At 35.4% G+C, this 25,976-nt stretch overlaps 8 protein-coding genes and 1 non-coding gene across 12 annotated transcripts; 4 read left to right on the top strand and 5 right to left on the bottom strand.

Moving 5' to 3' along the window:
- Positions 1-181: 181 nt before the first annotated feature.
- LOC111214628 (probable ADP-ribosylation factor GTPase-activating protein AGD11) lies at positions 182-4,598 on the bottom strand. Of its 2 annotated transcripts, XM_022717621.2 has the most exons (10): positions 2,806-4,597; positions 2,599-2,723; positions 2,430-2,516; positions 2,013-2,097; positions 1,856-1,931; positions 1,615-1,778; positions 1,330-1,534; positions 1,139-1,255; positions 962-1,057; positions 182-647 (listed from the first exon to the last, which is right to left on the bottom strand). In XM_022717621.2, the coding sequence occupies exons 2-10, from the start codon at positions 2,681-2,683 to the stop codon at positions 366-368; spliced, it is 1,197 nt and encodes a 398-aa protein (XP_022573342.2). In that variant the 5' UTR covers positions 2,684-2,723; positions 2,806-4,597; the 3' UTR covers positions 182-365. The 2 variants fall into 2 exon arrangements, with proteins under 2 accessions (XP_022573342.2, XP_048632285.1); XM_048776328.1 differs by having other exon boundaries at positions 2,599-4,598.
- A 643-nt stretch (positions 4,599-5,241) lies between these two features.
- On the top strand, positions 5,242-6,203 carry LOC111204512 (reactive oxygen species modulator 1-like). The gene is made up of 3 exons (XM_022699458.2): positions 5,242-5,438; positions 5,519-5,556; positions 5,875-6,203. The coding sequence occupies exons 1-3, from the start codon at positions 5,369-5,371 to the stop codon at positions 5,980-5,982; spliced, it is 216 nt and encodes a 71-aa protein (XP_022555179.1). The 5' UTR covers positions 5,242-5,368; the 3' UTR covers positions 5,983-6,203.
- Positions 6,204-7,433: 1,230 nt separating this feature from the next.
- Positions 7,434-10,393, top strand: LOC106439162 (growth hormone-regulated TBC protein 1-like). The gene is made up of 7 exons (XM_013880546.3): positions 7,434-8,362; positions 8,990-9,106; positions 9,184-9,362; positions 9,452-9,545; positions 9,634-9,711; positions 9,796-9,897; positions 9,976-10,393. The coding sequence occupies exons 1-7, from the start codon at positions 7,871-7,873 to the stop codon at positions 10,114-10,116; spliced, it is 1,203 nt and encodes a 400-aa protein (XP_013736000.1). The 5' UTR covers positions 7,434-7,870; the 3' UTR covers positions 10,117-10,393.
- A 448-nt stretch (positions 10,394-10,841) lies between these two features.
- On the bottom strand, positions 10,842-12,544 carry LOC106388991 (rho GDP-dissociation inhibitor 1-like). Its single transcript, XM_013829170.3, has 5 exons — positions 11,947-12,544; positions 11,811-11,877; positions 11,418-11,636; positions 11,203-11,327; positions 10,842-11,110 (listed from the first exon to the last, which is right to left on the bottom strand). Exons 1-5 carry the CDS (start codon positions 12,163-12,165, stop codon positions 11,033-11,035), a joined length of 708 nt encoding a protein of 235 aa, XP_013684624.1. The 5' UTR covers positions 12,166-12,544; the 3' UTR covers positions 10,842-11,032.
- A 1,748-nt stretch (positions 12,545-14,292) lies between these two features.
- LOC106388992 (F-box protein At3g07870-like) lies at positions 14,293-15,672 on the bottom strand. The gene has a single exon (XM_013829171.3). It carries the CDS (start codon positions 15,555-15,557, stop codon positions 14,328-14,330), a length of 1,230 nt encoding a protein of 409 aa, XP_013684625.2. The 5' UTR covers positions 15,558-15,672; the 3' UTR covers positions 14,293-14,327.
- Positions 15,673-18,039: 2,367 nt separating this feature from the next.
- LOC106388993 (U11/U12 small nuclear ribonucleoprotein 25 kDa protein) lies at positions 18,040-19,535 on the bottom strand. Of its 3 annotated transcripts, none has more exons than XM_013829172.3 (5): positions 19,285-19,535; positions 19,094-19,199; positions 18,914-19,013; positions 18,715-18,819; positions 18,040-18,331 (listed from the first exon to the last, which is right to left on the bottom strand). In XM_013829172.3, the coding sequence occupies exons 1-4, from the start codon at positions 19,493-19,495 to the stop codon at positions 18,724-18,726; spliced, it is 513 nt and encodes a 170-aa protein (XP_013684626.2). In that variant the 5' UTR covers positions 19,496-19,535; the 3' UTR covers positions 18,040-18,331; positions 18,715-18,723. The 3 variants fall into 3 exon arrangements, with proteins under 3 accessions (XP_013684626.2, XP_013684627.2, XP_013684629.2); XM_013829173.3 differs by having other exon boundaries at positions 18,040-18,319; XM_013829175.3 differs by having other exon boundaries at positions 18,040-18,304.
- Positions 18,469-18,590, bottom strand: LOC125607337. The gene has a single exon (XR_007338497.1). It is a non-coding gene; the product is annotated as a small nucleolar RNA snoR130 (small nucleolar RNA).
- A 745-nt stretch (positions 19,536-20,280) lies between the features above and the next one.
- LOC111214126 (exopolygalacturonase clone GBGA483-like) lies at positions 20,281-22,633 on the top strand. Its single transcript, XM_022716292.2, has 4 exons — positions 20,281-20,574; positions 20,665-20,979; positions 21,352-21,867; positions 22,142-22,633. The coding sequence occupies exons 1-4, from the start codon at positions 20,389-20,391 to the stop codon at positions 22,388-22,390; spliced, it is 1,266 nt and encodes a 421-aa protein (XP_022572013.2). The 5' UTR covers positions 20,281-20,388; the 3' UTR covers positions 22,391-22,633.
- Positions 22,634-23,520: 887 nt separating this feature from the next.
- On the top strand, positions 23,521-25,410 carry LOC111214125 (polygalacturonase-like). Its single transcript, XM_022716291.2, has 4 exons — positions 23,521-23,682; positions 23,784-24,089; positions 24,237-24,755; positions 24,946-25,410. Exons 1-4 carry the CDS (start codon positions 23,572-23,574, stop codon positions 25,201-25,203), a joined length of 1,194 nt encoding a protein of 397 aa, XP_022572012.1. The 5' UTR covers positions 23,521-23,571; the 3' UTR covers positions 25,204-25,410.
- The last annotated feature ends 566 nt before the right edge of the window (positions 25,411-25,976 follow it).

Genomic DNA, 25,976 nt, shown 5'->3' with positions numbered 1-25,976 from the left:
CAAAAATAACACGTTTGAAAAAAAGTAGTAATAAATCGTTAGTAATGTAAACACATTAGACGAGATTAATTCTTTTATGGTTTTGATTAAAAATCAATAGAGTCAGGTAATCCTGGTAGCTTGAAGCCTGAAGCCTTGAAACATCAAAAACACATTACATTTGTTAAAGGAAAACACGTTGAAGCTATTGCTTGTTTTCATATTATTTGGTAGAAACTAGGATTGGTTCTGAAAGAATTGTCAATCATCAATCAGATTATGCGTTTTTGTACATAGGTTTTGAGGTATCTCAAGAAAAAAGTAGCATCTCTTCACTATCAATATAAACAACAACAAGAAAACGAGGGAGAAAACGAAAGTGTTTATCATTGAGTTAGTGGAAGACATTCAATCTGGATCTCAAGAACACCTCTCTCCACTTTTTGAAGCCTTAGTGAAATGTCTTGTTTCACTTTCACTTCTTCATGTGAGACTATTCCATCACTCACCGATGTATCCTCTTTGCACGCCAGCCAACTCCCCAGCCGCCTCGTTTCTCTTATGGTTGATGTCTCGTACTCTATTGCTGCACTCACCAATGGTTCTATGTCTATCTCTGCCTCTCCCATGAAATCATCCGTCGTGAACTTGTCCTTGTCGTACACTAGCTGCAAAAAAAATGACATGTTTAAGAGTTTGGTATAGCTCGGTATAAGGGCTGACCCTGGACTTTAAAAGCCATAAACATTTTAAGATCAATTATTTTTTAAAAAATATAACAAAACCTATGTATATTAATCTTAAAAAAATTAATGAGTTCAGTACACACAGTCAAAAACATTATTCTTCAACCTAGTAGCATATCTTTTTCCACATCTTCCTTCTTTGTTCGATCATGCTCTCATTTCTTGTAGGAAACTCAACTATGTAACTGTTATTATTCTTGTACCTATAAGTCAAAAACATATATATATGCACTTACCACTTTGAGAGGAGGCACCTGCTCAGGTATCGAAAGCATCAACGTCTCATTCCACACAGGATTCAAGTTGTTCTTTATCACCCTTGTTTTTACCGACTTCACCAACATCAAGAAACAGACCCTGTTTAGTTTCCATAAATAGTTTAGTTCTAAAGATCATTTTTCCAGAGAGCTTACTTGTTGGCCAAGAGAAAGGATGACATAAGGATCACTGGTCATCACATCTCGAACCGCAAGGTTTGTTCCTTTAACCACATTAACCTTAATCAATCCAACAAACTCAACCATACCTGCCTATAAAACACATCCACAATAACTAACATTAGCAACATTCATTACATAAACATGTATGTATACTGATTGTTTACCAGAGAATTGCTCTTCTTTGTGCCTTTGTGATCAGATTCTCTTCTTCCCCAGCTATTCCTAAGAGCATGACCAATACGGTTTTTCGCAGAACGGTGGCTAGAAGAACATAAAGACGCTGGTGGATTATTTACTTGGCTAGGCTGCTGATGAGAGCACAAATCACTATCTTTTGGATCCATAAACTGGTGCAGCTCATATTTCTTCCTGCAGATTCAGGATAATAAACAATGAGATGACTATATACGTACATGACACTATATCAAAGTGTGAGTAAAATATGTCACCTGATGAAATCATTGCGTTCCTCATTATTGGAATCTGGTTTAGGTTTCTTTAACTGGTCGATGTTGCAAGCTTCGAATCTTTGGTTCACTACAGTGTTTCCACCGCACCCTACGAGCATATCAACTTGATCATCTGTCCACTCATCTAGCTTAACTGATAAAACCTGTGATTAATGGCCAATAAAAATCGATGAAAAGGCTTAAAAGATACAAAAAAGGGAAGAGAGAAGCAAAGTAAGACCTTTGATATATGAACTCCAAGGCTTCTGTGTACACCAGAACACTTAATGCAGATGAATACACCGAGGTTTAAAGATCTACACAACATCACTAAAATGAATCAATCGATCAATAGAAGAAATGTGCAAGTGCACACATACATAAACCAATCAACTTACACCCATTTCGGTTTGGGAGATCCACAGTCAGCACAATATTTATTACCAGGTTGCTTCAGCAACTTCTCCAACCGATCTCGAGGATCTGAAAATGTCAAACAGGACATGAGGTGGTCTCCAACAAACACTAGCAGGGCCCAAGTAGACAATATCATATACTAATTGATAGGAGTAGAGGTGGAAATAGAGTAGAAAAACCCCCAACAACTAGCATAATATGTAGAGAAAGCTGCATTGCAGGAAGTCGTGTTTTTTTTTTGGTCTAAAAAAAGGTGTTTTCACCTCTTTGCCGGGAACCCAAGCATTGTAAATAGTCCCTCCCATCGTGAGTTGAACCCAAGTGGCGGAAATTACAGCTGCAACCCCTTTACCACTAGGCCAACTCAACGTTGGTGGAAGTCGTGTTTTAGGTATTACCAGAAGAAGAAGATGTCTGCAAATCCATTTGAAGAGTCCATCTTGGTGTGTCAGAACATAAAAGGTCATATAAGCAAGCACGCGACCCTAAAACACAAAGTCAACATTTAAAAAACGGTATTCATAGAGAAGCCTTGTAAAATGGATATTGACATTATTAATAGGTTACCAGGAACTTCGACAGGATAGACATTTTCTTGACCGACAGACATTTTCGAACTAGAGCCGAGACAATGAGAACACGGGAGAGACATTCAAACAGGTTTTTGTCTGAAAGATTTTTCACGACATCCCCTGAAGATCCATTGCATTTGTCAAACAACAAAACAAAATTGCACCAAAGAAAAGTTTTCTTAAAAGGATTTATCGAGAATACCGTAAACCAGGGTCGAATATGCAAATGCAAATCCATCAAAGCGTCCTTCGAAAAATTCTAATTTTCTTGAAAAAAAGAAAACTAAAAACTCCAAGAATCAGTTGTTGTTTTTTTTTTCTTTGCAGAACAGGGAGAACAAATTGTCTTTGTATGACTACTGGAGAGGAAAAAAAAACAAAAAAAGTTACGAAAGAATTTGGATGAGAATTTTGGATGAAAATTGTCTGAAAAATTGCATCATCATGCAGACAAGGAGACGGATAAGCTGTTTTTTGTTTATTTGTGGGTCAGAGAAGAAAGGAGAGGAGACACAAAATTGTAATTGACACGTCATAAAACAATTATTAAGACATTAATTACTTCTTGATTCTTAATTAGTTTTGGTAGACAAAACAAAACAAACTTACAAATCTCTATTTAGAATGCACAATTTCATTGATAAAATTATTAGGTATAATTTCTGTTCGAGACTTCGAGTTCAAATGGATCTTAAATAATAATATGTAAAAAGTTGGCTAATCTATTTATCACCGATTAATTTTAGTTTTTAGATTGAAACTAATATGGTATCAAACATAATCCATAATTATTTCAATCCAAAGTTGGTCTCATCAATCTTTGCCAAAAAAATTTTGAGATTAATAGCTAACAAGCAATCGTCTCAAAATAGTGAATTATAGATAATGTTCTACATCAAAAGTTAGAATATATCTTTTAAAAAAAGAGACAATCGATTTTCATCAATTGGTTTTAGATTCTAAATTCATCTAACTTAATAAAAACCACATTACAAACACAATTTAAAGGTTGTGATTATTGCATCTGCTTATAGAGAATTGCTACCAGAGTCACCGCATTTTATATAATTTGTGTTGGATCTGTACCAAACTTACTGTAAAAGCATTATTTGCTAGTTTTCTGGTCAAGTATACGACAGAAAAAAGAAGTTGGTGTTTTCCATGTTGTGGAACAAATATTAAAATTTCCGACGTTCTCAAGTTCTATAATGAGACATGTCCTTTTGATTTGCTCATAGCAGTAGTTGCCTCACCTTTCTGATTATTATTAATATACCGTGACTTGGTGCCCAATCAAACTCCCTACAACTTGTTCTTTTTTAGTTTTTTCGAAGCTGCATAGCTTTTTGACCTCATCATTCATGCCACAGCTTAGATGTTTGACAATATTAAACACATAAAAACAATAAATGATATCAGTAGTTGCTTCAATTTCTGATTAAAAATCTCTCTAATCTGAGATTCAATATAGAGTTGAATGAGTGACTTGTATTAAAGAAAAGCAATTTCCTTCAAAGACACTTGAGAGTCCAAACTGATTGCATAACCCATAGCAAACTATCACATTCTGTCCCATCCACACATTCGAAAGATTGGGTGATCATGCCTAGTGCCATTCCATATAACTAAGAGGCTTAAGACATGTAAAATATCAAATATGTAGCTCTTATAAAATAATGAAATATTAACAAAATGAAAAGTTGTCTTTGGAAAAACTAAAATGAAGTGTTTAAAGTGAATTGAATTTAGGACATGAGTGTCATTTACCTGCTTACAACCATCTAAAGCTAAACTACACAGGATGTTTTAAAATGTGGTTTGTTTAATTTTGCATGACATGGGGCCAAAACAAGATGGTTTATATGCTTTAGAGGAGGGACTAGAGCCGGCTTTGAACAATATGTGACCACAAGCAAAGGCAGAATATTTAGTCCACGAAACAGGGGTTTATCAAAAGATACATCAAAATTGCATATAATAATCCACCATGACAAACTCTCACATTCTTTCATTGTAATAATCCACTTGAACCTGGGTTCTCTATATTAACATCTCCTCATTTCCTTAGTTGTGGCTGGCCGCAATGATGATAAGTTTTCATTGCCATATGTAAACTAACATTTTCTCCCTATTTTTTTTTTAATACTGATAGATTAGAACCGGAGCAAATGCATGTTGGATACATGATAAATACAAGATTAAGCCTGCCGGAAAACAAGATATTCCTTTAAAAAAAAAACTGTTTCTTGTAGTTATGTTTCATACATTTTGCAACTAAACGTAAGTACGTTCTAAATAATACTACTACTCTATATGTTTCAAAATGTAGATTCTTTAGCAATAATTTAAATATTTGTTAGTTCAAAAAATATCATTTAACATATAAACAAGATATAATTCAATCAATAACGAAAGCTTCATAATTTAATTATTCACACAATATCTAATAAATATAAAAAATTCACTGATTCTATTTTGAAACAATATTTTCTAAAAACAAATTATATTATGACACAAAATGAATCTATTTTTTTATAAATTGTTAGATTGGAAAATTATTTTTTTGTAATCTAGTGATCTGGCGGGTTACTAGTGATCTGGGTAAACCGGTTAGATTCACTCAAGTATCCCCGGTTTAAATTTGGTTATTGTAAGAAGTCGGTGTTACATGCTCTGTCTCCCTGTAGTAGCGAAAGGCAAAAATAGATTGTCCAAAAAAAAAACATAAAAGCGGCGAAGACTAACCACCGCAACGTTATTGAAAGATGGCGAAAGATTGTTTAACCAAAGTCGTTGCCGGAGCTGCAATCGGCGGCGCAGTTGGCGGCGCTGTAGGTACAATTTTCTCGAAAAAACCCTAAATCCCAATTGCGATTGATACAAATTACAATCTTGTGTGTATTTAAATCTCTCAGGTGCTGTCTATGGAACTTACGAGGCGATTAGATTCAAGGTAACGACTTTCTCTATATGAACATCTTCTCAAGCTTGTAAAAGTCGGTTCCTTTTTAGTGAAATGAAATCTTTTCTGACATGATAGTTTTGAGACATTAACTAGTTGTCACCATGTTAGAGAACTTTAAGACAAACGATTCAGTTATAACTGAATGCTCTTGTTGTTGTGTTTGTTAGTTAGCTTAGCTAGAGAGGATGATAGATCTGAAGTCTTTGTGCTTTAGGTTAGACTAGTAATCAGCTCTTGAAAACAATTGTGAAAACAATCTCAATCTCATAGTGGATCACTGCTTGATGATTCATTTGTTACTTGCAGGTGCCTGGGCTAATGAAGATAAGGTACATAGGGCAGACAACCATGGGCAGCGCAGCGATTTTCGGGCTTTTCCTAGGTGCGGGCAGTTTGATACACTGTGGAAAATAAGCAGTATTAAGTGTGTGCCCTGGTGAAAGATTTGTTTCTTTTCTGAAAGACATTGAGCTTTTTTATTCAATAAGTTTTTTTTTTGGGGTGAATCATCATCATGTCTTGGATTTTGATGTTTTGTTTCTTTTGCATGATATAATCTTGTTAATGAAAAGATGATGTTAAATCCAAGGTTCTTAGTTTCAAAATAAAGCTTAGAAAGTGGAGTTAAAAGAGTATATTGATGATAATATTGTCTTACAAACCGTATGTGCAAAGAAAAAAGAGGATCTTTAAATTGTGGAAATAGATTTTGATTTTTTGCAAATACACTCAGGAGTCAGGGACAGGATACTTTGTAACATTTCTTACAGCTTTGCTTATCCTTAGGTCATTGATGTGTTCAAAGAGAATGGGAGCAAATGCCTTATATTTGGTGTTATATTGTTATAAGCTTCTGATTTTGTTCATAAGCTTTGTGACCCTGTAAAATTAATCTTCAATACCTTTTCCTTGTTTTAAGAATGTGTAAGTAAAACACCCACTGAAATTGATCTTTGAAACCAATAGAAACCTAAGTGTACATGTATCGTGACTCCAAGGTTCCCTCCGTGAGATGCCATAAACACATCACTCTCCTGACACACTATATAGACGATAACTACCATTGTCAAAGCTCGTTTTGTGTTGAGTTCAAGGTGAACGCAATATCGCGTTTGTTGTATAGATGTGGGAGTTCACTTGTTAACAAACAGGATCAGTGTGGTGTTGATGAGTTGGGCGGAGAAAACAGTTGTTATAGGTCCAAGAGTCTTGCGTCTGATCCAGTGGAAAATGCTCATTACAACGACATAACATATGCCTTCAAATTACAACGATACAATGACAAACATATCAAGTTGCTCTATCTTGAATAATGAATATGGTCAAGAGACATGAGATGAACGGGACTTTGCATTTCATTCTGAGGCTTGATATACCAAAGAAAAAACATATTATATTGTTGGAACGAATTGGTAGGGGATTAAAAATGGTTAGAGTTTGAAACGCAAAGTTATGAATGGTTAGTGGAGTCGTGGACTCACGTATCTTGTAAGCAAATCTGATGATAATTAAAAGAAAAAACTAGTACTTATGAGATACCATATTTTATCCACCGATGGGAGAATATATAATCCTCCAGTCATCTATATTAAACTTCAAAAATGTACATGTCATTATCATATGAACGAACGCCTTGATTGTATTCAATGTATATACATAGTAGCTACATAACACTTCAGCACGTTTTTAGCCGTCTTAAGTTTGAAAATTTGTTAATAATCAAAGCAAATTTTAAAGTTGTTTAAACGCATGCATTGCTCTAACTTCAAATTTTGAATCTGTGGAATACAAAACCACTAACTCCATAAAGTAATATATACTACTGTTTATAATAGTGTTTGTGGACCTTCATCGACTCGAGGATAAGATAACCTCTCCCTCTCATACATCTCTTCTCGACAACACCAATAGACACGGGACTCAACTAAAAGCTCCTCTGGATTTTTCATTTTGATTATCTTTTCTTTTCCATTTTTAGTGACATCGTTACTCACAGGAGGGTGGTGGGGGAAAATCATTTGTTCTTGGTTTTTTCTTCTTTTTTGCTTCTGAATTTTTTATTCACAAAAAAATTATTTGACTGCGTAGAGGAGAAGATTAGAGAGAGAGAGAGATAACGTTTGCAGAACGTGACAACATTAAAAAAATAATTAAAGGTTACAACTTTTAATTAAAATTTAATCCAATAAAGGAGCTTCCTTTACATTTCCTCTGTACCATCCTCAGTTTCTTTTTTTCTCTTTCTTGACATGTTCGTGATTGGTCCGAAACTGACTCCAAAAAAATCAGACAAGACCCCACGATGTTCGGGATCCAAAGCAAAAGAGACTTAACAACCGAGCTCCAATCCCAAATCCCGATCCTCCGCCCCAGCATCCACGCCCGACGAGCCAACATCGTCGTCAAGTTCCAAGACCTATACGGCTTCACCGTGGAAGGAAACGTCGACGACGTCAACGTCCTGAACGAAGTCAGAGAGAAAGTGAGGAACCAAGGCCGTGTCTGGTGGGCTTTGGAAGCTAGCAAAGGAGCTAACTGGTATCTCCAGCCGGATACTCTGTTGACCGGAGACAGTATCGTGTCGAAGACGTCTCTGAAGATCTCGGCTTTGAGTAATGCGATTACGCTGAAGAGGCTGATTAGGAAAGGGATACCGCCCGTGCTGAGGCCTAAGGTTTGGTTCTCTCTCTCCGGTGCTGCTAAGAAGAAGTCTACTGTTCCGGAGAGTTATTACGGTGATTTGACTAAGGCTGTTGATGGGATGGTCACGCCTGCCACGCGGCAGATTGATCATGTGAGTTTTTTGGTCTTTTATCTGAAGTCTCAATCTTTTCTTTTTTATCTTCTAGGCAAGGGGCTAGTGCTATTGTGTGATGGTGGTCATAGAAGACTACTTCATGTGTTATGTGCTATGAATAGTTGATTCTCACCCTCTCTGATCTTGACATTATGCCTCTGAGGAATTGTTTTGAGGGTCTTAGGATTTGATGATGGCTTCAGGAAACCAATAAGTGAGGTTTCATTTCCATATATTTTGGTTGTTCTAGATCCGACACTGTTCTAAAAATTGGTCTAGGTAGCGCCTAGGCATCTGCATAGTCGGCAAATCGGATCTAAATCGAAATAATTTTTTTCAACCGCCTTGTGAAAAAAATTTGATCTAGGTGCTAAAAAAATCGGTATAGGCATCCACATAATCAATAATCTCATATAAAGTCTCTAACCACCGCCTAGCGATCTCTCGAACATTGGGATCAGCTGTTCATTATTGTGTTCATGCAACTTATAGGCAGACCCTTTATGCTGCTATGTTACTGTTTGAGATTATGTGATGTGATAAGTTGATTCCCTTATCTTTGAGTGCAATCTCCTTAGATCTTTTCATGATTTGCTTTTGACATTGTGTATTTAATTTTTGCAGGATCTGCCACGGACTTTCCCAGGCCATCCTTGGTTGGACACTCCAGAGGGTCATGCTGCTCTAAGGCGTGTGCTTGTTGGGTATTCATTTCGAGACTCTGATGTTGGTTATTGCCAGGTACACACATAATTATTTTTCTCATCTTCATTGTCTTTATTCAAATGAGTTTTGTAATCTTAATCATTTTGTTGCAGGGACTAAACTATGTTGCAGCGTTACTGTTACTTGTCATGAAGACAGAAGAAGACGCGTTCTGGATGCTAGCAGTCCTTTTGGAAAACGTATTAGTCCGCGACTGCTACACAACCAACTTGTCTGGTTGCCATGTTGAGCAGCGGGTTTTCAAAGATTTGCTCGCCCAAAAATGTCCTCGGTATGTCCTTCTTGGTTCTTTTGATCAAATTGTGTTTTGATTATCTTACTGTTTTGATCAAGAAAACACATTACATTTTTTTTTTGCAGAATAGCTACTCATCTTGACGATATGGGCTTTGATGTTTCCCTTGTAGCCACAGAGTGGTTTCTCTGCCTCTTTTCTAAAAGCTTGCCTTCTGAGGTTCTTTTTAAAAAAAAAACACTACATTGGATTCTTTGGCTTCGTAAGCTTTGCTTTTGTTAGTTACATAGAGAAGTTTTGTTTTCAGACAACTCTACGAGTTTGGGATGTACTTTTCTATGAAGGAGCTAAGGTTCTTTTCCATGCAGCTTTGGCAATATTCAAGGTTCTTACTTCTCTTCCTTTTGATCAGTGTTTTTTTTTACATAAGGTTAAATCTCATTTTCACGGATCTCTTGTTTATTTGTAGATGAAAGAAAATGAGCTGCTTATGGCACACCAGGTTGGTGATGTAATCAACATAATCCAGACTACCTCACACCAGCTCTTTGACCCTGATGAGTTACTAACGGTAAGCTATATCCCTAATCCGAAAATAAAAAAGAAACTAGTTCACATGTTCAAGATTCGTTTATTATCTTTTGTTTAGGTGGCGTTTGAGAAAATCGGATCCATGACTACCAACACAATATCTAAGCAGCGGAAGAAGCAGGAACCGGCGGTGATGGCAGAACTTGACCAGAGACTTAGGAGACTAAACTCTCTTAAAGAAAGTGGTAAGAGTACATAAAAGTCTTGGGTTGGGAGAAGATGAGGCATAAAGTGTACAACAAGGAGGGAGTCGAATGGTTTATTTACTTACCCCTCTTGAAGTATATAAATAGGATGTTTTTTTTTTTCTTTTAACTTTGAGAGCAAAACAAAAGACCAAGATGATCCATTTATGAGATGGTAAATGTCAAACTTTCCTAAAGATGTGTTCATTGCCTTTGCTTTGTCAACACTACCTCTTTTGATATACTCAATTGTGATCTTCATATTTTCTCAGTCATAGATGCATTTCAATTCTTCTTTGCTTCACAGCAAAGTGTTATTCTCAATACTGTGTTCTTATGAGCCATGAGGATAAGACTTCACATGACAAAGAAAGTGACTTATGAGCCATGAGGATAAGACCTGATATTGATATTAGAATTTGTATTTATATTAGAGAAAACTTTGCAGCAGTTCAAGTTTGGAGTTTGCGTGTTTGAATAATTGGAATGAGAAACTGAAATGCAAAATATGTGAATCCATCTAATCAAATTTCAAATAATAATTTTTAAAAAAAAAATCTTCTCTTGAAAGCCATATGATGATGCATTTTCTGTCAAGCAAACCCATTTTGTCTTTTCTTAACTTTCATCCCTTCAGCTTTTGACTGAGAGACAATTACTCATTATACATCTCAGGATATGAGTATATGACACAATCATATCATCAGACACATGTTAAGAAGCAGAAGGAGAGTAGAACTTGAGAACAAACACCAAACGAGATTACTGGACAAAAAATCAAGATCAAAGAGGAAGTAAATGTCGCTCTTGTTCTACCATGATGATTTAGAAAGAAAAAAAAAACAATAATATGTTCAACGGTGAAAAAAGAGTGAAACAAACACAACTTCTACTGAAAAGTGACAACACATCATCTCAGGTTCTTGAGTTTCAAACCGCAGGCCATTCTTTACGGATGTCGAAGCTGTAGTTGATCTCCAAGTAGCACTTATTATCATCATCAAGAAACTGAAACAAGATTTTGGCAAAGTATCAACACCAAAGAATATTTATCAATCACAGAGTTAGTTAGATTCTGAATGAATGTCACTATCACGTACCTTAGTTCTTGCAGAATATGAGCCTCGAGCAAACAAGCCAGAAGGAGTGGTCTCTTCAGGCATCACGTGGTTGTATGGCTCCAGCTGAGGACTAAAGGTTCCAAGCATTTCCTTTGTTCTATCCACTGAGAATCCACATAATAAAAAGAATTAAATCACATTCCCAACAATTAAGAGAATCTTAAAACAAACTCATGTGTGTTGTTGTTTATTACCTTTAACGCCGGTCTTCCACACAGTATTGGTGTACCTAAGACCAGAGACAATGTTGTTGTTAACATGAAATGTGAATTTCAAACAGTACTTGCTCCCTTCTTTCAAAGTAAACCACATTCCCTTTGGATTCCCATTCTCGGGTACCATAAGAACAATGTCTGGTCTTCCAGGTGATAAGATCGCCAGGCTAATGATCTTCACTTCAGGGTCAAGAGTCTCTGCACATATAAAAGAGACAAAACTTTATAAACTCCATAAAAGAAACAAATGTAGAATCTATAACCAAACTATTCACATAAAACACAGAGACAGCAAACAAACACAATGACCTATCAATCATTTCCAAGATTATTATAATTACTATTATAAAGTTTGTATTTTTTTTAACAAACCTCCAATGTTGGTGACATCAACACTTCCAAGAAGCTGTTCCTTCCACTTCCTTAAGCTCTCATCATCCTATAAATTCAGATTCGTTTATTAAATTTTTTAATATAATTTTGAGAAAAAAAGCAAAAAGGAAGCAACTTTATCCTTCTCGAGATGCTCCTTGATAGTGTACTGAGGACCCAGATGCAATTTTGAATCTTCGTCTTCCTCTTCTTCCTCTGTAGCGCAGATAGAAGACTCGCTCATCTGCCTCCCCAAGGACTCAACGCCCTCGTCGTCTGTGCCGTCGTGACGATGCGTTCTGGACGTGCTTTCGTCGTCTCCTCCCATGTCTCTGGAACTCGATACCAAAGACATTAATCAATCAATCAATCCCTCAAAGCCTTTGCCTTTTTCGGGGGATCTAGACGAAGAGAGAAGAGAGAATGAGGAGTTGGGGGAGATTCTTTAGGGAGATTGGTTCTGTGTTAACGGGAAGGAAGGAGGAGGAGGAGATGAAGTCATGTGGTGATCCGAGTTATAGGAGAGAGAAAGAGAGATCGTGGAGAGTCACTACCGAGAATTCCGACAAAAGTATGATTGTACTTGTTCCACGCGCAGAGGAAACGAGCCTCGAGCCACGACACGACCAATCTCTCTCTTATGTTCTTTTTTTTTTAAATATTTGTTGTTGTTTGGATACTTGGATTATATTATTCGTCCGAGTTAGTTTGCTTAACCAATGTACTGGTTTATATTAGCCGGTTTCTTCCGGTTTGAAGTTGAAAACTAATGGCACGAGACAAATACAAGTCTCGAGTCATGCAGCACAAACCTATTTGATTCATTCAATTTTTTTTGGACCATGTGAGTTGATAATGATGTATCCAAATATAGATTGTCACTTTTAATTTTGATGTTCTTACTATTTATGATACGCACATTCGTCTTATATTTAACCTAACAAATTTTGAAACATTTCTAACTATTACTATCTCTAGCTACTACGAATCTGAAACATGCAATAGTACTATGCATTTTCAGAGTCATATGCTAGTTGCTTGGATAAGTTGTCACTTAGTCAAGCAATATGTATGCTAGATAAAAGCATTAACATATGGGGCGTGTTCATTTATTCGAGCATGGAACTTTCGACCAAAGGGATATATAATCAACGGCTATTTAAATTCTGAGTATGAAAATTTCAGAAATGGGAAAACCCATAACATGCACATTCTAGAGTCTAGTGGTACCAGTGACGGTGAGCAAGAAAAATGGCCACTGTGGCCTTTTGGAGATCACCGGCCTTCCACATGCACTAGCTAGTCAGTCGACGTATCTTTTGTATACATGAACGTGATTGTTGGCAAGCCTTTTTCTGTTGTCGTTGTAAAATGATGGTAGCCTATAACATATACTCCAATATTTTAAAAATCGAAAATGATTTATGTTTATCCAACGGTAATCATTTCCTCATGACCTTTAAAAAAAGTCACGATGTGCAAATTATTTTCGGTCGTTGACATTGTAACTTAATATGATTCATTTTAATTAAGTTAGCCATCATCCGAAATAATACTATGTAATAATTCCGACATAATGAAGACTTCAATTTCTTCAAAGAAAGTTCTAGATCTTTTTTTCTTATAAAATATGATGTTTAGATCTTAAGATGTATGGAGTTTTTATTTTATTTTCAGACGGCAAGGAATCTTTCCACATGGGTTTAATATTTAGATCGAGAATCACTATAGTTATCTATATTTATATGCACAGAATTTTCTTTTTATTGAATTATATGATTTGCGTGATTAGCGAAAGCTTCTTTTGTATGAGAGTTCTTTAAATTTTGCTTTATCGTCGTGCCTTTATTTTCTTGTTGTGAACTCCATGGATCTAAGTATATGCTAGGAGATTCTTTTCATGGATGGCTTACTGATCCAGCATGCAAATTTTATGATTGTACTGTATTAGATAATATATAGTAAAATTTTATTAAACAAACACAAAAATTAAGACATAATAGAATGGACGACGGTTACAAGTCGTGAAAAATGAGGCTCTGGTGGCTGTGGTGTAACGTTAGTTAAGCTCAATTAACCATTTCTGCAACTAATGTTACATATTTAGTTCTTTCTGTACACATTATCTCATATATTTGTTTCTCACATGCATGTTTATGAATTGCATATTTTGGTTTAACAATTGTATACTCTTTGTTTCATTCAAATATATTGCAGTAAATTTAGTAAAATATCATATAGTAAAGGCCATGCTGTGATGAAAATTGACACAGAATACAAAGGCATAAAACTGAATGGCACATATATCTTCATATATATTTACCAGTAGATTTATGAAACCATATCTACATGAAACCACCAAAAAACATGAAAAAATCAACAAATAATACATTCACCAGAAACGAAGCAATAACTTGGAAGGATGAAAGAAGATGACTCAATAATTTACAACATTATTTAAGACTATAAATGGAATATTATATGACAATAAAAAGGAAGAATTTTCTTTAAAACGTTTCATAAATCAAGTGGTGTATCAAGCCAAGATAATGTTCCAACATGAACAACAGTGTGAAACCAATTAGGCATACCTTGAACAACAAGATCTTTAAACTTACCCAATTTTGGATCATAAGACACAAGAACCCTACTCTTATACTCCAACAAGATCTCTCCATTCTCCAACACACACAAAACCCTAACCACTTTACCATTCTCAGCGTTCTTCCAAATCCACATTGGTCGGTCCGAACTCTGCTTTAGCCCCTTCGGCACGTAAGTCCCAATGCTATACTCTTTGCCCCAAGACTCCTTAACCCCGTAGCTCTTCATAACCCATATATCTAACTTCCCATAGTTTCCATAAACAACGGCACTAAGACACCCTTTAAGGTTCACTAACCTATGGTTGATCCGGTTTAGCCCACCGCAGTCCGGTTTAGGAATCTCTCTAAACTCCTCATCTTCAAGATCAAATGATACAAACTTACGATCAGGCACGTGCCTACGAGGCCTTGTCACAAAATGTAACCTCCCGTTGACCAAAGCCTCCGTGGGACGTTTCATAAACTTGTAAGGAGCTTTCCCTAAGCTTCTCCAAGATAAAGATTGATCTCTTCTTGTTGGTAAGGTTAAGACCTGAACCTCTGATTGCTTGTACTGGATCCGACCACGACCTCGGTAGCTACTACTACTACCTCTGAAGTAAACTATCTTTACAACTTTGTACTCCTTTGTCTTTTGATGGAACCCGAAGCCGAACACGAGTTCTTGATCATGGTACTTGTTGGAACATTCAGGAAGCTCTAAGGAGTTTGTGGTGAAAGGGTTGTAGAGGTAGAGAGAGTCGTTGTAAAGAGAATCAGACAAACAGAGCAAACCGTTACAAGAACCTACCACGTCGAACTCAGGCATGGAAGATGCGAATCTTAAGGTGAATTTCTTGGTCTTGATACGTTTCTCTTCTTCAGACAAGTCCAAGAAGTGGAGGCCGTTGCGTATTGGCGAATCGCAGTGAAGGAGAAGACATGGCTTCTTGTCGGAAGAACAAGAAGAAGAGATAAGACCGTGTTGTGTCGTCAAAATGGATCTCCAAGATCTGCAAACGAACATGAGTTTAGCTAAGGAGGAGATGGGAAGGCGAGAGAATATGTCGGTGAGGATATCTCCGGGAAGGGATTCTAAAAGTCCTCCACGGTCGTCCACGGTGGTGATCTTTCTCTTCTTGAAACTGTTCTCTTGAGCCATGGATGAAGGAGAGAAACAGAAGCAAGATGTTTGATATATTGAGATGAAGAGAGAGAGAGAGAGAAGAAGATTGATGAGGAAACTAAGGAGGGGTTACGTTGAATGGGCATCACATAATAATAATTCTATCGTGGAAAAAGTTTAAAATTTTGTAGACCGTAGGATGAGATTTGGAGTTACGGATTGTCAAAAGAGAATAAAGAAAACGAAGAAGAAAACAAAAGGGAGGAGGGGGAAAGTGTGATGATGATGACAGAGCAACACTTACGTTTTTTTTTTTAAATTAGGTTTACTTTAAAGACTTTAATAATAAGAACAAAAACTGAAGTTGCCAACTCATGCAGAAGTCCTCTCTTTTGCATCTCTCTTTCCTTTTACTTTTTATCATCTAACTTTGTTTTAAAGGTCCAACAGTAAATCGAATTGTTTATTGGTCACACTTTTTTTATTTAATAGATTTGTATTTCAGTTTCTAGTTTAGTGCTTTTTCTTTAAAACGTTGAGATATGAAAATACACAAGTCTTAATTGGAGTTGGAGAGTTTGTGTGTGATGTAGATATCATATTCATGTTGGACTTTTCTCTTTCGGTTAATATAATAAACATTTTGTGGATTTTATATAAGATAAATAATGGGTGAGATAAGCATTTAGATCAAAATGATTTGTTGATCATAGATATTAAAGTATGTCTATTTGAATAGCTGGGTTTTGGTCATATATAATCAGCGTGTAAAACATATGTTAGACGAAGAGTTTGGATCAAGAGATTTTTTATCCTACATTGAAAGATAGTTTATAATTACAGTTTCATCTCCATAGTGATTTGTAGTTGTCTACGCTTGGATTGTATAATGGCGATCTGTTGATTTGAATTAGAAATGTTCCAAGATCACCTAAAAGTTAATTAGAGCAATAACTTTGGTAATCTTTCAAATGAATATTCCATCAGATAGTTATATACATATTTAATATTCAAATGTGAATACATGATTTTCTTAATAATTTATTGATGAATCTTTTAAAAAACTTGAGAAATTCACAGTTGGACTTTTTTATTTGAGAAACTTTTGTGTGGAATAAACTAGAATTTCCAAAAAGAAGTCATTCACTAGAAAAGAAATAGAAAAATAATATCAAAATGTTTCTCAGGCTTTTAGAAATTCACCACTAAAATGTAATAAAATTTTGTGTTCACACTTCATACATCAAATATTAATATTTGATAAGAAACTCCCTTAATTTCCCTTAACATCCAATAATTATGCCCTTAATACATCAACCAATGGTTACTAAGGCAAGTTCCTAACAAGATGGTGTAGAATCACAATTAGAAAGTGAAATGTGTGTTTAAATAATCTTCCCTCGGTTTCATTATACACCAAGTTTAACACTCAATGAGTTTAACATATTTAAGATAGTTTCATGACTATATATTTTGGTAGTGTTAATTAAATAATTGTTGCTTTTCTATTCAAGGATAGAGAAATAGGAAAGTAAAAAACGAAATGGTGGGTGGGGGCAGTTGTGCCGTGAGTGTTCTTCAAAGGCTATAAAGATTTAACAAGAGGTGCACAAGTTTCCCACCACTTTGGTTTTTCCAAACACTTAATATTATTTTGTTGTCTTTAGGCTGTAATTATATGATGTAGCATCGGAGAATTGATATCTGTAGGCCCGAATATGTTTTCCGTTTCAAAATTTACGCAATTCAAGACAAGATGTCTATTCTTAATGTGTTGACTTTGAGAGGAACTTTTAATCTTTTTTACAAGAATCGAATTCGCCATCATCAATTGCGTGATTGACCTAGATTCTTAATGTTACTATTGTTTATGGTGCATCACAGCCTACGGTTCGGTGTATAGAGAATTTACTAAGAGTGGTCCGGCTCATACACATAAGTGTTAGTGTGTAGAGTATAATGGATAACACAAGATTTGGTAAGTGATACTTTAAATGTTTACTTTTTTTTTAGTTTTCAACCCTAGTTTTTAGAGATCTTGATGTGGATAAACATATGACCTGATCTAAACACATTTCACTAAAACATTAGCCTTGACTTTCAATTTTTCTAGAAATTATATACATAAATATAAACCTTCAAATTATGAAAAAAAAAGATTATTAATTTTTGTATTAAATGTTTATTATCCCCAAAATAGTAGATGTATGTATAAAACAATATGTTCTCTTCATTACGATTGCTACATTTCCACTACATCTATTTATCGTCCTAAACCATAAGATCCATAACAATCTCATCATTAGTTTAGCAGGGATAGAGAAGTTTGTAACATATAATTCAAGTGCCAGAATGAGTTGTTCTAACATGACCATTTCAGCTGCATACGATTCACTAACATAAATGCAATGAGAACATAATTCATACTGAAATAACTCTGACTGTCTTAATTAAAAGTGTATATATATATATATCTCAGCAAGTTTGGGATCTAAAGAGGCGATGATCAATCATCCAATAGCTGAGTAAAGATTTTCTTAAAATAAATATTATAACAATGTGACCAACAATAACCCTAGCTTAGCATTCATTAGTAAGCGATGCAATTTATGTTCTGTTATGCACACTGCAACCAATAAGCTGAGTTTATATACAGAGTTTTACACTAAAACAGATTATTATAAGCTAAACCAACTCCATCCGGCTTGCGCTTGTTTTTCTATACTCTGCTTGTTTTTGCAGCATGCTGGTGCATCATCCAGCCCATAGTCATGTGTTTTTTCCTGACGCCAGACAACCTGATCAGAATACTGTAAAACTAACAGCGTAATCAAAGTAATTATAATAAATAATAACAAAATGGAAAGACGTAGCCTAGTTCAATGTCGCAGAATCTGAAGAAATAGTTAAAGAAAGAATCGATGCACATTGTAATGGGCGGCAAAGAAACCCTCAGAAGTTGCCAAGAATCTACAGCAATGGTTCCTCTAAAACCTCCATGGTAAAGTTACCCAAGAGGGAGCCCCATTTTCTCACCGTTACAGATTACTAAAACTTTCATCACTGGGAATCTTGACATGATTTCAAAAACATATCAGACCTAATGTCTTAAATAAATAAAAACAAATTAACGCTTTTGAAATGTATCTAATGAGGCCTCAATTTTTAGCTCAACGTTTGGTCGAAAACCTACCGATACTATCTAACAAGTCTTGTGGAGTGAACGAAAGAGACGATGCTTCTTCCTCTTTGAGTGTCTTCCCGGACCCTTCTTCGTCACATACGGAACAAAGGCGATCTGTATTCATAAAGACCAATCAAAACAAGATTAAAGACAACTAGAGCATATGTAGACAAATGGTTTGAAACATAGTACAGCAACAGAGGTAAACCTGAGAGTTGTTCCGGATTCCGACATCCTGAAGAACAGCGTCATCGTCAAGAAACTTCTCGTTATTCCACGAAAGACAGAAGTTTGACCACACATGCTTCCTGCACATTCCCAAACAAAACTCTTGTAATAACTAAAGGTTTCTCTTTTTCCGACAAGAATCAAAGAAACAAGCTTTTACCAAGAGATGTGGCGATGACCCATGTTTGCTTGCTCCATCTCATTAACTTTCTTCTTGATCAAAAGCTTCAGATCCTTCAAAGTAGCTGAATTCATAACCGCCACATCTGCCAATAAAGAACAAACGTAAATGTAAATCTACAATGCACACCACTTGTTCGACGAAATGCTCATATGAAAGTAAATATTTACCCAAAGAGGAGCCGTCGAGTTTGACGATGGAGAGACGCATAGCGCTTCCCTTTTCAAGACTGACGAGAGTGACGACATCTGAAAGTGTTGGACTCTTCGGAACGTCGGCTAGAATCGGATCGGCGAGTAGTTGAGAGAGCAACGATTTCAGCTTCTCTCGCTTCGTCTCAACGTCGTAATCTCCGGTTCCGACAATATCGCCGCTGTCCATTGTGGTGTCTTTTCTCTTTCTTTTAGGGTTTCTCTTATACAAGTCTGGAATCAAATTGTTTAGCCCATTATTGTTTAGCCATGATAAGCCCATTAGTAGATTTTCATGTAATGGGCCGAGTTAACTTCTCCATTTCCCCCGATATTCATCGATTTATTTATTTATATATATACATACACACTTAATATCTAAAACATTTTATTTTTACGTCATAAAAATCTTTTTTTTGAGCAAATACGTCATAAAAATCTAAGTTTCGAGTGAAAGGTGATTTATTAACAACTAACTATACTGATTGATGGGAAAAGTGTAAACCGGCAAACATGAATATTGTTTGAATGCAAATAGAACCGTCAACATAAGTTGTAAAATTGTTTTATGTTATAATTCCATCATTTATTTTTCAGAAAAAATAATTCCCATAATTTTATAAATATTTTTTTAGAACATTTATTTATTCGAATTGGAATTCTAGTATCTATAACCGAATCAAACTTAAAAAGAAAAAAAAAACTAAACCAAATGTAACAAAAACATTTTACTAGTCTGATTTTCTTTTGTAAAACCGAACTGAAATAAATTATAAACCGGATTTTCGATCGCTAGATGAGACATCTTTTTTGCAACCTCACATGCATGTTTCCATAAATAGAAAACGGAGCAAGTCAAAAAGGTCGTGCTTAATTCTCTCATTATGTATTACACATAATCAATAGTTCTATTTTTAGGTACGCGGAATTTGTGGTTTTCAAACTCTTTCGCTACTCTATAAAACGAACTCTTGACTCATCAGAGCAAACCAGAAAAAAAAAACGAAAAAAAAAAGTATAAAGAGAAAATAAACGATAAATAAGAAAATAAAAAATATCAATAAATTTAAGAGAATAAAAAAAATGGTGGGTTTGCGTCGAGCAAAGACACTACTTTTTGTAGTACTAGTGGTTATGGCCACAACAATAGCAAATGGGGCTAAAATGCTTACAGAAAACGATAAAGACGAACCATCCAAAGGAAGCGGTGAAACAATTGATGTTAAAGCATCAGGAGCCAAAGGAGACGGCAAAACCGATGACAGTAAGGTACGTACCATATCTTATATTGTTATACGTCTAATCTCTCTAGTTATATGGTTTTAAGTAAGAATATGGTGTGGAACGGATGTTATGTAGGCATTTGCGGATGCATGGAAAAAAGCATGTGAATCAAAATCACCAAGCAAGATTAAAGTGCGAAAGGGTAAGTATTTGGTAAAGACCTTAGAGTTCAAGGGTCCATGCAAAAGTGCCGTCACTTTCGAAATGGATGGCCATATAATGGCTCCTTCTAAGGCCACTCCTGGTAAACCTCACTGCGGATGGATTAATTTCGAAAAACTCGAGAATTTTAATTTGAATGGACATGGTGCCATTTTTGATGGCCAAGGCGCCCACGCTTGGAAGATCAATGACTGTGCTAAAACTGGCAAATGCAACACTCTCCCTATCGTAAGAACTTTCAATTCGACATAAAAGATGAAAACATATTTTTATGAGAAAATACCTTGTAGAAGAAAACATGTTTTTATTCCAAAATAGCACAAAACATGACAGGAAAAAACCAATACATAAATTAAAAGTTAAAGAAAATTATTTTATATTTAGATTTGATTTTTGTGATTAGAGTTTAATAGTTATAGGATGAAATTAGGATGATGGTCTAGGGTTTGAAACAATTCAGTCATTTTATCACTTAATTAATAGTATTTTCGGGATTTTTTTGCATGCTATTTTGTCATAATTTTTTGTGTTATCTTAAAGATTCATCTAATTTTTCAGAATATATAATTGACTAAATAGGTAAATATTTATTGGTAACAGAACATCCGGATCACAGGTCTCACAAACTCGAAAATTAAAGGCATAAAATCAACAAACAGCAAACTTTTCCACATGAACATTATCAACTGTAAGAACTTAACGCTTGAGGATATTGGTATTGATGCACCTCCAGAGAGTCTTAACACCGATGGTATCCATATTGGAAGGTCTGATGGCGTCAGATTAGTACGTGCAAAGATTAAAACCGGAGATGACTGCATTTCCATAGGAGATGGTACTGAAAATTTTCTTGTCGAGAACGTAGAATGTGGACCAGGACATGGTATTGCCATCGGAAGTCTTGGAAAGTATCCTAATGAGCAACCAGTGAGAGGAGTCACCATTAGGAGAAGCCTCATCAAGAACACTGATAACGGTGTCCGCATTAAGACATGGCCTGGATCTCCCCCTGGTATCGTCTCCAACATTCTTTTCCAGGATATCACAATGGACAATGTTAGCTTACCTATTCTCATCGACCAAGTGTATTGCCCTCATGGCCACTGCAAGAAAGGGGTATGTAACCAAATCAAAGTATTTACTATATTTGAAAATACATTCTCATAATCATGTGCTTTCAATTTAAAATCATTTAGGAGTGCAGGGACCATGTACTTTATATACTACTTTAGATTGATGATATTCACTTTTCGAAGTGAGGTATTATAACCAGAAATGTTATGAGAGGGAATGTTTCTATACGAAACTCAAATTTTGACACATCACACATATATCTATATTTTGGTGTGGTTGATAATACTGAACAAGCTTTTAAATCATATATGCGCAGGGACCATCGAAAGTGAAGTTGTCGGACATCACCTACAGGGACATTAAGGGCACATCAGCGTCAAAGGTGGCTGTGAAACTACTTTGCAGCCCAGGAGTGCCTTGCACTAATGTTACTCTCTCTAACATAGACTTCGTATACACTGGTAAAAAGGGACCAGCTGTTTCGGCATGTTCTGACGTCAAGCCTAAACTCAAAGGAAAGATGGAACCACCTGCTTGCACTGAAAAAGCTAAACCGGATTCTTAAAGTTAAAGTCGCTTGTCCACCATGCACCCATCCAGTCTGGTTAAGACGCTTTGGTCAGGGTGCGATGAAAAAGTTTAGAAATATGTCTTGTTTTTTTTTTTTACCTTTAAATGATATGGATATCTAATAGAGATAATAGTCCCTTCAAGTTTGGAATTCATTAGCTGAAAGAGTGACACAATATTGGGTAGATAATTTTTGTGTAATTCGCAATAATAATATAATTGAAATTTAAAGATTATTATAAGTATTCTCTATATTTATTTATATTTCCCAAACATTCATAATCTATTATGAAATAACACAAATACATACATTATTTTCAATAATAATATCCATGAAGTAGAGATAAGTTTTTGTTATTATAATTGGTAAGAGAAATTGTATGCAAACAATAATACCTAATAATGATCTCAGATTCGTGTAACGGTATGTTTGTCTTTAAATCAAAACACCTGCAGAGACAGTATACATAATTTAGAGAGAGTATTTTCAAGGTTTTAATCCAATTAAACATAATGATGTTTTGATAGTCTTTAAAAAGTATTTTCACGTTTTCAAGATAAGATAATAACTTTGAATTTTTTTAATTCTTGTGTAGGCTCACGTTGACATAGTACCTCCAAAGATTTTACACATCGACAACATAAAAAAAAAACACTGGTATATATATATATATATATATATAGATGTTTTTAATATATATTTTTTTTTTTTGGTCAAAATGTTAAGTGATGTTTTTAATATTGTGTCCCCCATTAAAAACTTTTCAAAATCTGCCTCTGCTTCTCTCTGAGCTATATACATTATAGCCTTCATATGTTGGTTTACGATAAATCCGTCCAACCGTATGTTTCAAACATAATGTCTCTTCTTCACTCATGTCAATTTCATAAGTTGGCTAACAATTAACCTGAAAAATGTACGTATCATAAAAATGCTATAAACGTGCACGAGTAGAACAAGTCTTTCGTCTAATAATAAACCGCTAGTTTCTCAAAATTAAATTAGCCTAGTAATTCCTTGATAATTGGCCAAACAATCTAAAAAACGAGACGTTGAGAGAAAAATGGGTTAAACATATCTCCATTAAGGGCACTATATAAAGCAGCAGATGCATAGCTAAACTCTCATAAAACAAAACAAATAACAATAAAAAATAAATAAAAAATAAATAAAAAATGGGTTCATATTTAGGAATTTATACAATTTTGGTTCTATGTTTGCTGGGATATTCAGCCAATGCTGAGGTGTTCACCGTTGGTGGTCCTCCAGGTTCTGATATTACTGCGGTTAGTATCTATACTATTTTCTAATTATTTCATCCAGAGAAATCTATAACTGTTTTTTTATTTTTTTTTTGGCTAACGTACTCGTTGGGGTTTTGTTGAAGGCTCTTCTTAAAGCGTTCACATCAGCATGCCAAGCCCCTGCACCGAGCCAGGTTCTGATCCCAAAAGGTGACTTCAAGCTTGGTGAGATCGCTATGACTGGTCCATGCAAATCTCCAGTGGAGTTCACCCTTCAAGGCAATGTCAAAGCTGACGGTGGCTCAACGCAGGGAAAGGATAGGTGGGTCGTCTTCGAAAAAATCAATGGGTTTAAGCTGAACGGAGGTGGAACATTTGACGGTGAAGGCAATGCAGCGTGGAAGGCCAATAACTGCCACAAGACTTTTGAGTGCAAAAAACTTCCCATCGTAAGTGTTTTTGTTTTAATAAGATATAGACACGTATTTTCAAAAATAATATATATATATATATATGCTTTAAGTGGTTTTAAATAAGAAGATAGATTATTCATTGATGATCAATTTAATATATATGGTGCTATTATTTTTTTGCAGAGTGTAAGGTTTGATTTTGTGGATAACGCTGAGATAAAAGACGTAACCTCGTTAGATGCCAAAAACTTCCACTTCAACGTTATCAGTGGCAAGAACATGACCTTTGATAACATCAAGATCATCGCTCCAGCTGAAAGCCCCAACACTGACGGTATCCATTTGGGAAGATGTGAGGGAGTCAAGATCCTCAACACTAAGATCTCCACAGGAGATGACTGCATCTCCGTGGGAGATGGGATGAAGAATCTCCTCATTGAAAAAGTTGTGTGCGGTCCTGGACACGGAATCAGTGTCGGAAGCCTTGGAAGATACGGATGGGAGCAAGATGTCAACGACATTAAGGTTATAAACTGCACCCTCGAGGGAACTGACAACGGGCTGAGGATCAAGACATGGCCATCTGCGGCTTGCACCACCACTGCTGCCGGTATTCATTTTGAGAATATCATCCTTAACAAAGTTAGCAACCCAATCCTCATCGACCAGGAGTACTGCCCTTGGAACCAATGCAACAAGAGCGTAAGTATTTTTTATTAGATTCTATGTCTTGCCACTATCACCGGATTCTATATATGAAAATGGATAAATTGATTCAGCACACAAATTATTCTGATGTTTTCTAGATCTTTAGCATTTACCATTTTGGTAGAGGTTACATATAGAGTTCTATATATGATTCTGATTCCCAAAGTTTTTATATTATTTGCAGAAACCATCAACAATTAAGCTGGTGGACATTACCTTCAGGAATATTAGAGGAACATCAGGGAACAAGGACGCAGTGAAACTATTGTGCAGCAAGGGACATCCATGTGAGAACGTTGAGATTGGAGACATTAACATTGAGTACACAGGACCTGATGGTCCACCCACTTTTGAGTGCACAAACGTCACACCTAAGCTTGTGGGAACTCAAAACCCAAAGGCTTGTGTTGGACCTGTGGTCAAGGCACCTGGCCAAGCGTAAAATGTTGAAGCTGATCAACACATCTAGGGCTTTCACATCCAATTTTGTTTTTCCTTCTTTCTAACCCTTTTTTCTTTGAAAAGTCTCACATAAGGGAGACTTTATGAAAACTGTAAATGAAAAAATGTTTCTATTCGATGCCAACACATATGTGTGTGTGTGCATAATGATGTAATAAAACTAAAAGATTTATATATCTTTTCTGCATGTGATTGGTCTTTTTAAGAAATTTAAAATGCTAAAAATTACTTAAACCTTAAAATTAACTAGCAATTAATGGGTTGATCTATGTGACCAGGGGCTGGGAAGAGATGGGGTCAGCTGACCCCACTACTTTTCTAAAATTATTTGTTTTTATTTTTTAAAAATGTAAAATATTTGTTTTTACTTAAGAAAAATTATATTGATCCCACCAAAAATGAAAATTTATCTCCATTAATTTTTTTTTGATCCCAGTACAAAATGTTTACTTTATTTTCTCGTTGTTCATTGATGAGTACGTGAAAAGTTACCTAGTGATTTTAAAAAGTATGAGAAAGAATAGAGAAGAATTCTGATTTAAGATTTTTTTTAAATAACTTGCTTAGAACTCTTAATAACACTTATTAAAATATGATACAATTATTAAAAATGTAATTATACAAATAATTATGATATTTTTCTTTGAGAAACTTTAACAGTTTCTTAACAAAATAGCTGCTCTAGTGGTCTCATCTCACTTTTATTGTGAGATATTCTTCAGACGTCTTATCCAGATACTTGTTAATTGTTAT

Source organism: Brassica napus, chromosome A3, assembly GCF_020379485.1.
Source record: "Brassica napus cultivar Da-Ae chromosome A3, Da-Ae, whole genome shotgun sequence".
In the NCBI taxonomy this organism is placed as follows: domain Eukaryota; kingdom Viridiplantae; phylum Streptophyta; class Magnoliopsida; order Brassicales; family Brassicaceae; genus Brassica; species Brassica napus.
Note: the sequence above shows the minus strand (reverse complement) of the source record. Positions and strands in the feature narration are given on the sequence as shown.